The sequence below is a fragment of the Crocuta crocuta genome, unplaced genomic scaffold (genome assembly GCF_008692635.1).
Source record: "Crocuta crocuta isolate KB4526 unplaced genomic scaffold, BGI_CrCroc_1.0 scaffold5, whole genome shotgun sequence".
In the NCBI taxonomy this organism is placed as follows: domain Eukaryota; kingdom Metazoa; phylum Chordata; class Mammalia; order Carnivora; family Hyaenidae; genus Crocuta; species Crocuta crocuta.
The window spans coordinates 1,500,299-1,514,101 of record NW_027530500.1 but is presented as its reverse complement, the minus strand read 5'-3'; the positions used below and the strand labels follow the sequence as shown (position 1 = coordinate 1,514,101).

At 61.6% G+C, this 13,803-nt stretch overlaps 2 protein-coding genes across 3 annotated transcripts in view; one reads left to right on the top strand and one right to left on the bottom strand.

Annotated features, from left to right (window-relative positions):
• The window catches only part of MYO7B (myosin VIIB), a 77,635-nt gene extending 72,742 nt beyond the window's left edge, over positions 1-4,893 (top strand). Inside the window, exons 40-48 of the mRNA XM_077766786.1 lie at positions 314-419; positions 1,276-1,389; positions 1,685-1,772; positions 2,295-2,401; positions 2,845-3,030; positions 3,339-3,455; positions 3,677-3,760; positions 3,965-4,084; positions 4,499-4,893. Coding sequence (XP_077622912.1) covers positions 314-419; positions 1,276-1,389; positions 1,685-1,772; positions 2,295-2,401; positions 2,845-3,030; positions 3,339-3,455; positions 3,677-3,760; positions 3,965-4,084; positions 4,499-4,600 — 1,024 coding nt within the window. The 3' untranslated portion in view covers positions 4,601-4,893. The remainder of the gene's footprint in view (positions 1-313; positions 420-1,275; positions 1,390-1,684; positions 1,773-2,294; positions 2,402-2,844; positions 3,031-3,338; positions 3,456-3,676; positions 3,761-3,964; positions 4,085-4,498) is intronic.
• Positions 4,894-5,556: 663 nt separating this feature from the next.
• Positions 5,557-13,803, bottom strand: part of LIMS2 (LIM zinc finger domain containing 2) — a 45,935-nt gene continuing 37,688 nt past the window's right edge. For both annotated transcript variants that reach the window (XM_077766753.1, XM_077766752.1), the window contains exons 5-10: positions 10,290-10,439; positions 9,357-9,507; positions 7,900-7,992; positions 7,311-7,359; positions 7,103-7,178; positions 5,557-6,495 (exon numbers count right to left, since the gene is read on the bottom strand). In XM_077766753.1, coding sequence (XP_077622879.1) covers positions 6,348-6,495; positions 7,103-7,178; positions 7,311-7,359; positions 7,900-7,992; positions 9,357-9,507; positions 10,290-10,439 — 667 coding nt within the window. In that variant the 3' untranslated portion in view covers positions 5,557-6,347. The remainder of the gene's footprint in view (positions 6,496-7,102; positions 7,179-7,310; positions 7,360-7,899; positions 7,993-9,356; positions 9,508-10,289; positions 10,440-13,803) is intronic.

Here is a 13,803-nt window from a genome sequence, read left to right as displayed (position 1 = left end):
AGTTCCGGGTCAGACCAGATCCCCCCCCCCCCCCCCGCCCCCCATGTGTGTCCCAGGACTTCCCCGACTCCTCAGAGCTACAGGTCACCTAGAAAGTGAGTCCAGGCTGGCCTCTGCTGCTGCCTCTGGGCCTGGTGCCGAGCGCCCCAGGCAGGGTCAGCCCCGAGGCCCCCGTCCTCCACTGGGGTTGTGGAGTTATCACTGTGTGTGTCTGTCACACACTTCAACTTGGAGGCTGGTGGCCGGAGCCCGGACTGGTCCAGGCTGGGGGTGGGGCAGGGTGCTGTGCTCAGCAAGCACTGTCTGGCTCTAGGATGGGGCCCCGGAAGCAGCCCCCACACCTGGTGGAGGTGGAGGCCATGGAACAGAACATCACCCGCATCTGCCACAAGATCTGCTTCCCCAATGACACGAGCGAGGTGAGCCTTCCGCCCCAGGTGCCGAGCTGCAGCTTTTGCCCACAACAAAGCCCTCCCTGTCTTGCTCCCCAAGGATCAGCTCAGCAGACAGACACTGTTTTCAGAGCTAGAGGGAGCCTCCTGCCCCGCCCCTCTGCCCCAGGCTCTGTCTGCTCTGCCCTCGCTGGTGCCCCACAGGGGTGCTGCTAGTGCTGGGGGAAGTTCTGGAGGTATGGGGGCACTCTAGGCCAGTGCAGGGAGGGGCTGCCCTGAGGGTGGGGCTGGAAATCAGGGAGATCCCAAAGGTGTAGGGGGCACTCCTGGCCAAGGTATGCCAAGAGGAGGCCATCAGGGTGGGCAGCAAAACCAAGTCTGAGGGCACAGGTCCTGATGGGCTTCTAACCCTGCCCTGGGGCATAAGGGAGCAGGTGCAGCCACTAGGCATGCCTGTGGACCGAGCCTGTGTGGCCGCAGGGTAGGAGGGGGACCATCAGGCGCCAGGTGTGGTGGAGAGGCCCCCAGCCAAGGGGCAGCAGTGAGGTGTGGGGCAAGGGACGGAGGGCCATGTGCCCCTGCAGCCTTTCCCAGCAGCTGTGTGGCCTTTACGGCCTTAGAGACAATGGGTCACACCAGGGAAGGTTCCCACAGTCTGGCTACAGGGCTCTCAAAGGAAGTTCAAAGGCCGAGCATCCTGGGCCCCCAAGGCGATAAGCTCTGACTGAACAACTTAAGCATCCAGCTGGTTTTCCAGAAAGGGAGGCTGCTCCTTCTCAGGCTGCGGCAAGTCCTGTCGGCCTTCAGCAGGAGAAACAGCTCCAGGCTATGGTGGGTCATCCCAGGCTGGGCCTCGATGGTCACACGCTGCTTCTCTGCCCAGATGCTGGAGGTAGGCACGAACACGCGGGTGCGGGATGTATGCCAGAGCGTCGCCACCAGGCTGCAGCTGGCCTCCTGGGAAGGCTGTAGCCTCTTCATCAAGATCGCTGACAAGGTGCCATGGCGGGTGGGCCAGGGCCGGAGGGGGAGGTGGGCAGGCATCTGGGATCCAGGGCATTGCTCCTGTGTGCTGGGCCAGACCCTCCCTGCCCAGGGTATCAGGATGAGGGTGGGTGGGCTAGTGGAGCGGCACAATGCAGGGACAGGCCCCAAGCAAGGGAGACCCAATTCAGAGCAACACCTAGCCTCCCATACGGGCTGGCAGGACCCGGGACGGGGGTGGGGGGGCACTCCCCTGGAAGCCCTTCAGCCTGCACAGCTCCCTCTGCCTTCCTCCCCGCCCACTCCAGGTCATCAGCCAGAAGGAGGGAGACTTCTTCTTTGACTCCTTGAGGGAAGTGTCTGATTGGGTGAGGAAGAACAAGCCCCAGAAAGAAGGTAAGAGGAGGGGGAAAGGGGTGAGGAAGGAAGGATATGGCTGGTATGGAGGACGCAGGGAAGGGGAACTGCCTCCCTGGGCCAGGGTCAGAAGGTTCCCCTGGCACCTCTTGCATGGCCCCTGCCCATTCATTGATTCATTCATTCCCCCCTTAGATCCCCTGGGTCATGGGTATGGCTGAGCAGCGGCAGGGTGGGGGGCAGGCCTAGAACAGATGGCTGATGGCTGCACTGCGGGGTGATGAAGGCGATGTGGGGGCCTGACCCCCCACAGAGAGGCCCAGGAGCATCCCTGGAGAGAGTGGCCTCTCCACCAGTCCTGAAGGAGGAAGAGCTGGGGGTCAGGGAGGGAGGGGGGTGAGGCTCTCCAGCCGGGGGCAGCAGGAGCAGACACAGCATGATGGGCAGCGGTGTGGGGAGGTGGGCAGCAATGTCCCCGCCATGAGAAGGGGTGGGGAGCACAGGTCCAGGAATGTGTGGGGCCACAGCACAGGCTTGGTGCTCACTGCCCGCCCTGCCCAGGGGTGCTGGCGATGCTCCCCTACCAGGTGTACTTCATGCGGAAACTGTGGCTGAACGTGGCCCCGGGAAAGGATGTAAACGCAGACACCATTCTTCATTACCACCAGGTACCTGGGCTCCCTCCCAGGTCCGCCTTCACTCCGCCCCATGCCCACCCTGAGACACAGCTGCCTTGCTCTGGGCACTGCCCTCTCCAGGGGCTTCTGGAGGCTGTGGAGGCCCTGAGTGGTGGGCGGGCTGGGCCCTGAGGGTTCTGCAGCAGGAGCAGAGGGGCAGCAGGCTTTGGGGACCGTGACCACACCAGCACCCACAGTGTGACTGCTGGGAATGGGAGGGGACAGAGGGTCCCAACCGCACATGGGTAGGGCAGGCCACCACCTCCAAGATGAGGAGTCAAGGAGTCCTGTCCCAACTCAAGGCCCCTGCCAGAAGGCCTCCCCTGAGGGTCGCTTGCTCTGTCTCCTGCCTGAAGGTGAACTAATACCTCTGCCACCTGAGCAGAATGGGGGGAGGGGAGCAGCAGCCTAAGGCCAACATGTCTGTCACTCAGGAGCTGCCCAAGTACCTCCGTGGCTTCCACAAGTGCTCTCAGGAGGATGCGGTCCACCTGGCGGGCCTCATCTACAAGGCCCAGTTCGACAATGACCACTCCCAGCTCGCGAATGTCCCCAAGATCCTGAGGCAGCTTGTACCTGAGAACCTCACGCGTCTGATGTCCGCTGAGGAATGGAAAAAGGTCCCTGATGGGGCTGGGGAGGTGGGGGGGCCTTGGGTGCATCGGTGCCAGGCCCTGCTGGGGCCAGATGACCTATTCCGGTCATGGAGGGTGTGCTGGGTCTGCGAGTGTCACCCCCTGTGTGTGCTATCCACAGCTCCTGGGAGATGAGGGGGTTAAGGTCACACTTGGCTGGAAGTGCCCCCCAGGCTGGCCATGGGCACACAGGTGTGGCGTTGGACTGGGGCCTCAGGGATGCTGTGTGGAGGGCTCGGTCAGGCACTAGCCCCACCTCCGGCCCTCACTGGTCCTTACCACCCCCACCCCAGAACATCCTTCTGGCCTATGACAAGAACAAGGAGAAGACGGTAGAGGAGGCCAAAACGGCCTTCCTTAAGTGGATCTGCCGGTGGCCCACTTTCGGGTCTGCCTTCTTCCAGGTGAAGGTAGGCCTCCCCCACCCCCAGCCATCCTCGCCCGAGGGAGCCTCGCCCGGCCCTCGCCCCAACAGCCCCAGCTTCTCTCTAAACATGCCTCAGGGTGGGCCTGGCCACCTGCACTGGACAGAGGATGTGTATGTGCACACGTGTATGTGCCCCCGTGTGTCTCGGGGAGGCGGCCCCCTGGCCTCTCCGGTGGGGCTGTGACCGCTGCGTCCCCTCCCCAGCAAACCTCAGAGCCCTCCTACCCGGACATCATCGTCATCGCCATCAACCGACACGGGGTTCTGCTCATCCACCCCAAGACCAAGGTAACAGCTGGGCCCCGGCAGGGCTGCAGAAGCTGCCTGGGTCCCAGGAACCCCCCAACCCCCGCAGAGGTCGTACCCCTGCCCCCTCTCACCCTTCACACAGCCCCAGGGACTCTGGAGGACCCCAGAGCGGCAGCCCGGGCTCAGCCCTCTAGCCCCTTGGGTTTCTGCTGGACCCCACCCACCCCGCCTGCTCTCCCACAGGAGCTGCTCACCACCTACCCCTTCACCAAGATCTCCAGCTGGAGCAGCGGCAGCACCTACTTCCACATGGCGCTGGGGAGCCTGGCCCGGGGCAGCCGCCTGCTGTGTGAGACTTCTCTGGTGAGCCCCAGACTCCCAGGGCCTTCCTCCCAGCCCAGACACACAGACACAGAGGCACCGGGGACTAGGTCCCCCTGCCCTGAGCCCCCACTGCCGCCAGGCAAGTTGCCAGCTGTGAGGATCGGGCTCCTATGCCCGGAGCGGGGCAAGGCCAGGCTGGGCCAGCAGAGGCTGGAAGGAGAGGCAAGGAAAAGGCTGGGACCGTCAGCCAGGGACCGTGATGGCGAGGCCCCCTGTGGTCCTGGGCGGCTCTGAGGAGGGAGGGGGCTCCGTTCTCGGCAGCAGGGGCCCCGCTTGCCTCCTTGCCTCCCTGTCCAGTGCACCCTTGAGGCAGCAACTGGGTACCACCCGGCCCTGATCCGAGCCCCCCACCCCTGCACCTCCCAGCCGCCAACCCCTCTTTCCCGTGTCCAGGGTTACAAGATGGATGACCTGCTGACCTCCTACGTGCAGCAGCTGCTGAGCACCGTGAACAAGCAGCGAGGCTCCCAGGCCCCAGCCCAGGCAGCTCCTTAGCACCAGGGATCGGCCTGCCCACTCACCTCCTCTTCCCAGTCTGGGGGCCTGGTGGCACTTCCCTGGGGCCCTCTTCCTGGCCCAGGGCCTGCCCTCTGCAAGCACCCTTTCATGCCACCTTCTCTCAAAACACACCCCCGCACTCCTCAGCGCGCCGGCTCGGCCACCTTTCCTGAGAGGCTGGGCATAGAAGCCAAAGTGGGGAGGCTGGGGTGGGGCTGGCCTCCAGGCTGATGGGGGGACGGCAGAGAGGACTCCCCCCAGAATGTTCAATAAAGCTTCCTGGAGCAGTGTGCTGTGTGTTAGCGAGGGAAGAGGGTGGGGGCCAGGTGGGTAGGAGGCCTAGGAGGCACTGGCCAGCAAAGGGTCTCTTCCAGAAAAATGAAAAGCTTTGTGACTTCTCTGGGGACACCCGGATGACAGTGCCATTCTCAGGAGATGACTTCATTGGTTTCTCCCTCTTCCCTTCCTCTCCCTTCCCCCCACCTCCTTTCCTCCTCCCTCCCTCCCTCTCTTCCTGCGAGGCCCCTTTGCACACTATCTCTCCTTCCCCTGCAGGGCACTGGGATGCAGAACTGTCCTGGGGGAACTGGTGTGGGCTCAGGCCAGGCCCGCCTGCTCTCTGGCTGCTGGCTTCCCTGAACCTGTGCCCAGGCAGGAGCAGAGCTGGACACAGGGCCTTAGTGGCCTGGGTCTACCCCCGCTGTGCCAGCAGGCCCCATAGGAGTCTGCCCCCACCATCCTACCCGCCTGGCCGGCCTTCATGGACCCGGGGTTTCCGGATGGCCTTGTCTCCAAGTCCTGATAGCAGCCTGGCCCTGGGAACAAGGGCTGGGTCCCATGGGGACAATTCTCCTGTCCTATTTGGTGTCTGTCAACAGCCCCAAACACTGTGTCCACAGGGGCTGCTGCCCCACGGCCTCATTCCCACGCCATAAACCACACGGGTCATGGGGTCGTGTAAATAAGCCTTCATTCACTGTGCAAGCACCAGGTCCTGTGCTTCCTGGAAGGTCGGAATGAGCCACGCACCCAACCTTCTGGCCCTCAGCCAACTGCATCCAGAGGGCCAGCGTGTGGGGGTAGTGGGGAGCAGGGACCACAGAGGAGCTCGGGGGAACCACGGGGCCCCTGACCCCCCAACAGACTTCCGGAAAGAGGCCTCATGAGGGATGGAAGGAGGGGGTCCTTGTCCCTTCTGACGATTGTGGGCAGGATTTGCTGGCCCGGTTTAAGCACAGGATCCTACTTGGTTGAGTGAGTGCATGGCCAAGCATGAAAGGGTGGCTTCCCAGAGGCCCCCGTCCTCATGGCCAGGATAGCTGCCTGGCTGTGGCCTCCTCGGGGCCATGTGCACATGGTGGGACCACTCTGGGGTGGAGGCTGCCCCAACTCCTGCGGGAGGATGTGAGCTGGTGGGGGGCGGGGCTGCTGCAGGAATAGGAGCGGTCAGGACAAGCAGGCTGGGAGCAGTGGGGTCCACGACCAGGGCCAGGTGACCCCCAGGCCCCCATCCCTCATGTCCCTGGAGGATCTCGAGCTAAGGCTTGTGGGCACAGGCCTGTCACAGGCTCAAGGGCCCTGCCTGCACTGAAGGAAGGAGGAGAGAAAAGGGGCCTGGGGAGGAGGGGGAGACGAGCTGGGGGAGGGGAGGGGGAAGGGGGCGCAGAGATGAGTAGAGGCAGCACCAGAAGCAGGGGCGCCAGCAGCAAGGGGGAGACAAGGCGGAAGGCAGGCAGGTGGCCCCTCAGGCGGAGTTGAGGCCCACAGACTTGGGGTGGGCCTTGCGGGCCGCCAGCTCCGACAGCTTCTTCAGCCGCTTCTTCAGCTCCAGGGGGAATTTCTCGTAGCATCGCTTACACACGGGCTTCATGTCGAACTCCACAAACTTGTTCCTGGGGAGGAAGTCCAGCAGTCAGGAGAGCCCAGGCCTCAGCAGCTCGGCCCTCAGAGGCGGGGCAGCGGGCTCCCCTGCCCCTGGCCCACAGCAATCCACATCCCAGGGCAAGCTCCGGCCACGGGTCACAGTGGACAAGGAGGTGGGCTTCCGGGCCTCCTCTCCCTCACAGAAGCTTCTGTTGGGTTCTGATACTCCAGCACCGGCCATGACTCCCTGCCATCCTCAGAGACCTGGGCTCCACCTCCCCTCACTGCTCCGGCAATCCCACACTTCTGGTAGTTTCCGGATAAGCCAGCCTTTGAAAATGCTGTTCCCTGAGCTGGCATGCCCTTCCCTCCCCAGAGCCCAGTGTCTCTGTGGGTGTGTTGGGGGCTCATATCCCTGCCCTCTCACCATGCCCTGGGGGCCCCTCGATCTGCCTCCTGGGGGCTGGGGGCTGCCTCTGCCTTCCCAGGCCCTGACCGCAGCAGACACTCAGGGAAAGCCTGATGAAGAGCCCACGGCAAGGCCACGCAAGTCTGAGCTCCCGTGACAGGCTCCCGGAGAGCAAGGTGCTGTGCGGCCCCTGTCTGCCCGCCTGCCCGGGAGACGGCAACACTTACTTCAGCGTGAGCTTGCTGTTGCAGGTGGAGCAGGAGAAGCAGTTCACACACCAGGCCTTGTTGAGGGCTGACACCACTGTGAAGGGCGGAGGGGGGCAGGCTTAGCACCCCGGACCAGCTGGGCCCGCAGCTGCCGGACCCCCACCCAGAGGAGCAGACAGATGGGGGTGTGCAGGGGGCAGGGTACACAGGGACAGAGGAGCCTTACCATCTCCCTCGATCACATGACTGCAGTTATAGCAGACGTCTCCGAAGAGCTGTGGACAGAGCAGCTGTCAGGCTCGTTGCAGAGGTCACACACCCCAGCTCAGCGCCGCCCCAAACAGCTGCTGTGGGCACCTTCCTGAGACACCAGCCCTTCCCACCAGGTGCGGCCTCGGGCCTGAGGCGCAGGCACCCCAGCCCATCAGAACCACCACCCGGGACCGACGGCAGGCTGAGCATCGCTCCCAAGAGTCCCCGTTGCTCCCACTGGTGTCCCCAGAGGGCCGTGGGCCCTGACTCTGGACCACGGCCGCTGGGTGACTCTGCCAGACTGGAGGACAGCAGCACATGCTGGCCTCCAAACCCAGGCTCTCACTCTGCCCTCTCGGTCAGTCCCCACGATGGGTCTGGGCCGGCGTCTCGGACGATAGGGCACGCGGCCACCACAGGCTCTGGAGGGACTGACAGGTCCTCTGCCACCCACAAGGAGCACTCGGTTGCTCAGGCAGCAAATCTCCCTGCAAGTGCCCCCCAGCCACCCTCCAGCCCCGGGCCTCTCCACCCTCTGCCCACCGCCCCCCCTCCAGCCATACCTGGTTGTAGTGGGTCTCACAGTAGGCCAGGCCCTTCTTCTCGTAGTGCCGGTGCCCCAGGAACGGCTTCTCACACTTGGCGCAGACAAAGTGCTGAGAGGAGAGGGGCAGGCGGGGCAGCTCAGGCCGGAGCGTGCAGCCCAGCAGATGGACAGACAGGCAGCAGAGGCCAGTGGGATGCCCTCAGCGGACTCACAGCCAGGCAGTGAGGCCGCCACCTCCATGGAGGGCCCACGAGATGGCAGATCCCGCTCCTTCCCAGACTCCCAGTGACATCACCATCCTCTCCAGGGCTGCTCCACCTCGGCAACCTGGGCCCAAGCCGTCAGGGCTGGGGGCAGCTTGTGGCATGGTGGGCCCTGACAGGCGGGGCTGCTCGAAGCATGGCGCCTCCCTGGAAGGCTGCGGGGAGCTGCCCCCGGTGGGCATCCCCTGCCAGCCCCGGGGTCAGTGAGCGGCATGTTCTGGTTCATACAGCATGTGTGCAGGGATTCGCCCTCCTCAGGGGGGTTGGGGGCTGGGCTGGTGTCAGAACACAGACCTTGCCGGGGCAGCAGGGGACACGGGCTTCCCTTGTGACCCGTATCTGTAAGGCCGTCTGCACCCACAGCGTAGAGGGGAGAGTCCCAGGCAACCCCGGCAGACACACTGAGGAGCTCAACCAGCAGGTGTGCCCTGCCTCTGTGTCAGTTCTGCCAACCATAATCCCTCAGGGTGCCCTGGGCACCGTCTCCAAGGACAGCACCACCTCCCCCAGATGCCAGTCAGTGCCTGTTACAGGAGTCTTTAAAATGTACAGGAGAAAAGCAGAACAGTGAGAAAAATTGGTATGATTTTTAGGTGACCCAGGAAGAAAGGTCCCCACTGCCCCCAAGAAATCAGGGAAGCCCCATGTCCAGCTTGGAGGCCCATAGTTCTCAGGAAGAGGAGTCTGGGAGACTGGCCCTGAGGCCTGGCCCCTGCCCACCGCAGGAGAGAGGTGAGGAGGCGCAGAGCNGGCCTCCCTGGCTCTGCCACAAATGCCCACCAGGGAACCGGGTCAGTGACTCTTTGAGTTGTAGATTTTATCATTTCCTTTTTTACAAGTCACCCAGACTTTTAGTGAGAAATTTAGAAAACACAGGTAAAGGGCCACAATAAAATATAAACGAGTAAGCTGTAAACATCCTCCACTCGTACCCCACTGCAGTAAACATTTGGATCGACAGTGTTTCTCACGACTTTGGAATCCTCTAGAAGGCCAGGAGAGGGAGGAGGAAAGGTGCCTGACCGTGGTCTGTGCACTCAGGTCTCCTGGCTGCCATGGAAGCCAGGGCCGAACAGGGACAGCACCCAAGACACAGATCCCTGCTAGGAGCAAACCACGTGGCCTGGGGTGGGAGCATGGGGTGGGGGGTACGGCAGGGCCAAATGTAACAGTGAGCCTGGGGCTCCCCCCACCTCCTGGCCTCGCTCACCTCCACGTGCCACTGCTTGCCCAGTGCGTTGACCACACGGCCTTCGATGGGCCGGCGGCAGGCCCCGCAGATGGGGACGCCCATCTTGTCATGACACGGCAGGCAGTAGAGCTCACCCTTCAGCTCTCGGGCCTCGGCAGTCAGCTCCTTCCTGGAAGACAGAGCAGGGTTCCGGTGACATCCCTGCCCATCTGCAGGGCCTGTGCTGGCACTGCTGGGTCCCACCAGCCCCTGCAGCCCCAGGGAGCAGCTACTGGAGAGGCCCCACTCTGGCCCAGCAGAGCGCCCAGGGCAGGCGGCTCTTTGATCTCTGCCCTCTCGGGGACTTCCTGTGCCCCAGACGGGCCCCCAGGGCACGGATTCCCGCACAGGCCTGCAGAAGGCAGTCTGTGTTGTGCATTGTCAGGCCCTCTGAGAAGCAGGTTTGTTCTCAGGCCCCTCTGCACCAGACTGGGTGTCTGGGGCAGTTGGGGGGCTCATCTGCAGCCTCTCCCGGCTCTCCTCCCCTCTCCTCCACCAGCACCAACACCCCCCTCTCACCCTGGCCCTCCAGCCTTTGATTCCTTCCTCCCAACGTCCAGCAGCCTGGCCCTCCCTCACCCTGTCTCCCGAAAGTGCTGCCCGATCAGGGCCCCAGAGAGAGGTGTTTTCTGCATGGATGCCTTCTACCTCCACCCTGCACCCCACTCTCCCACACCTCCTGCCTCCTCCCTATGCCCCACTCTCTGATGCCTTCCACCCCGACCCTGCACCCCACTCTCCGACACCTCCTGCCTCCTCCCTGCACCCCACTCTCCGATGCCTTTTACCTCCGCCCTGCGCCCCACTCTCTGACACCTCCTGCCTCTGCCCTGTGCCCCACTCTCCAACTGGTTGACCTCCTGCACCCAGCTCACCACTTGCCCCGTCCCAGCTACTCAGCTGTACACGTACCCGCAGTGGGTGCAGCTGAAGTGGTCTGGGTGGTAGGCGTCGTTCTTGAACATAAGGGGCTGCTCGTCAATGACCAGGTGGCACCGCTGACAGACATACTTGCCCAGACCCTTGGCCTTCTCGCGGTTGTGGCAGGGCCGGCACAGGTGCCTGTGGGAAGGAGGAGGGGTTGGGGACCAGCGACCCACTCCCCCCTTCCTCCCCAGAAAAGTGGTCAGCTTTCAGGGAAAAGAGACCTCTGGAGCCCACCTGCCACTTTACTGATGCCCATAAGCCTCCAGAGGCTCAGACAGCAGCCCAGAAAAGCAGCTAACTAATCCTGTGGCTGGGAAGGCCACAGATGTGCCCCCTACAAAGGGGACTCGCACTGGAAAGTGACTAGAAAGAAATACACCAGAACACTGGCATTTGCCGTCTTTAGATGGCAGAGCAAACCTGAGAATTTTCTTTTCTCCACTTTTCCTGAGTCTAGAGCATCATAGGGAACAGAGTAGACATTTCCTTGACATTTGCTGAAAAATCGATTTCCCGAATGTCTTTGAACGTGGGTGAGTAAGTGAACAGTGAATGTCAGTGTGCCCAGCAGGGTGGCCCAGGGGGGCCGGCTCTGGTCGGCCTGCACACCCCCTTCCTTTGGGGTCTGTCGGACAAAGAGGGGCCCGAACATCTACAGGCTCTTTCTGTCTCCAGAGACAAGCACAGCTGCGTCGGACGGAGGCCCCCAAACCCAGGAACTGTCGTTACAGAGTCTTTTTTGTGAAGACCGCAGAGTAATTTCTGATGCCGCTCCCTGCCTTGGGGAACAGCTGTGGTCTCTACTGAAGGGAAATCAACATGGTTTATGTGTCTTTGTGCCTCAAAGGTGGAAGGAATTTAGATTCAGGGTCCCCACAAAGGCGTACAAAGGCCTCCATCCATGACTCCCACCCCCATCTGCCACCCATGTTCCTGATGCNCCCTCCCACCCTCCCTTCCCAGGCACCCCAGCACAGGGGGCCTCTCCACCCCTCACCAGCCTCCACAGGAGCCCGATTCCCACCATCGGCCTCTTATAGGCAGATGGAAGAACCCGGTTGAGAGATGAACTCTCAGACTCAGGGTCCCCCAACCAGGTGTGATGGGCAGATCCTAGATGCCAGGGACTACAGTTCAGTGTCCACGCCCTTGACCTCAACACCTGCCACCCCCTCTGGGTCTGGACTCCCTGCTGCATAACGCTGCCGTCCATTTGCCTTATTTGTGTCTTTTCTCCCCAAAGGGTGTGAAGGGCAAGGGGCCCAAATAAGTGCCCAGTAGGCCACTTGTTAAGCCGCTGACTGGCTTCAGGCTGTGCCCCACACAGGGTAGCGGCTCAGGCCGAGTCTCTGGTGCATGAGTGAATGAATGATTGTAAGAGACGGGAAGGGAGGGACAGAGGGCATCACCCCCCATGACAATGCAGCTAGGCCAGGCCTGGGAGCCTGTCCCCTAGCCAGGGCGCCTGCTGCCCACGGGACACAGATATGGCCTGTGGCTGCAGTTTTCATCTCCCCAACTGAGGCTTTGCCTCAGTGTCCCTTGTGTCCCCAGGCCCCCTTCTCCACCCCACTCACCCAGACCCGCGACCCCCTGGCACAGCCAATCCGAGCAGAAGGGCTCCCCCGTCCACACAGTGCCCTCTGCCTGCTTGGGTCTCTATCACAGACCCAGCATTACTCCCATGACCCCCACGCCCCATTCTGATGACTGACCTTGGCATTAGGACAACACTCAAGGGGCACCTGGGTGGCTCAGTCAGTTAAACATCCGACTTCGCTCAGGCCATGATCTCATGGTTCATGGGTTCGAGCCCCGTGTTGGGCTCTGTGCTGACAGCTCAGAGCCTGCAGCCTGCTTCAGATTCTGTATCTCCCTCTCTATCTGACCCTCCCCTGCTCACACTGTCTCTCTCTTTCACTCTCAAAAATAAATAAAACATTATTTTTAAAAAAAAAAAGGATAACTCTCAAGCCATGTGGAATAACTTTTGTTTCAAAGCTATAGAAATTGGCACAATCCCCCAGAATTCTGTTGCAACGATCGATGCCCTTACAGCGACTGTCAGCAATCGCCCAACAACCAAAATACCCAGCCTGGGCCAGGCGGTCAGACACCCTCACCTGAGTCAGTCCTCAGCGCAGGGCAGCGCCAGGGAGGAGCCGCACACCTGCACATCCCACGGGCTCCCAGCCGAGACCCAACTGGGGGGCCTGGTGCTCCACCAGGTCCCCCAGGTGGGGAAAGCTGGCCCCACAAGATCCAAAGGCAATCCGCAGAATGTTTTCTAGGCAGAATGAAGATGGGGCCTAGGAATTCCAGCATCAAGGCGCAATAGAAAAACCAGAAGGGGCGCCTGGGTGGCTCAGGTGGGTAAGCACCCAGCTTTCGATTGCGGTTCAGGTCATGGTCTCACGGCTCATGGGTTCAAGCCTGCATTGGGTTCTGCACTGACCGCCTGGAGTCTGCTTGGGTTCTCTCTCTCTCTCTCTCTCTCTCTCTCTCTCTGCCCCTCCCCCACTGCATTCTCTCTGTCTCTCTCTCTCAAGATAAACTTTTTTTTTTTAAAGAAAGAAAAGAAAAACAAGAACCAAAAGACACACAAATCATAAGATTTTTAGTGACTCATGCTTGGGCTCAAATCCTGGCTCTGCTGCTTCTTGGCAAGTTACTTCATCTCTGAGCCTTAGTTTCTTCATCTGTAAAATAGGCAACAACCCCACCTGCATAGAGTTGTGCAGAAAACAAATGGCAGTTACTTCCCAGTGATAGCTATGGACATTTTTTAAGGTTTTAACTAAAAAATAGAAGTCTTTTGAGATGAGGCATGATACAGATGTGTCATCTGGGTTCCCTCATCACCAGATGTGTGACCTGGGGAAAGACAGGGAGACACAGGCTTCGCCAGCTCTGTGTCAGGAGCAGCCAGCCCCACATGCAAGCCACCCCCCACTCCAGGCTCCAGCCACCCCCAGGGGACACTCAGGGGCCCGCAGGCCATGGGCAGCGGTGACCCTGTTCACAGACCCTCTGTCCAGAGGAGGCGCCTGCACAGGTAGGGGGTAGGCCTCGCTGGTTGAGAGTGTCCCCACGGGCACAGACAGCGCTCTATTATGAGGCGGCTGCAGCTGTGCCCCACTCAGGATAAAGGCCATGATTTATTCCGCACGTCCGAACGGAGCCTAATTATACGGGGCAAGACACAAGGACCCTACAGCAAGTGTCCTGAAAGACTCCCCTCTCATTCGACCAAACAAGCCTCCTCAGGCTCCCACCCTCTCCATTCACAGGACCCCCTCCACTGTCACCAGGGCAGGCGCGGGAGCCCAGGCCCGTTGCCATGGCGGCCAGCCCCTCCCTGCCCCCCATCGGTAGGAAATGATCCTGTGCTGAAACGTCCTCTTGTCTGTCAGTGCCAGCCAGTCCCCCCACCCCGCCCAGCCCGCGCCCACTCCACGGCTCCGAACACAGTCACACACTCGGCCTCTGTGACGCTCAG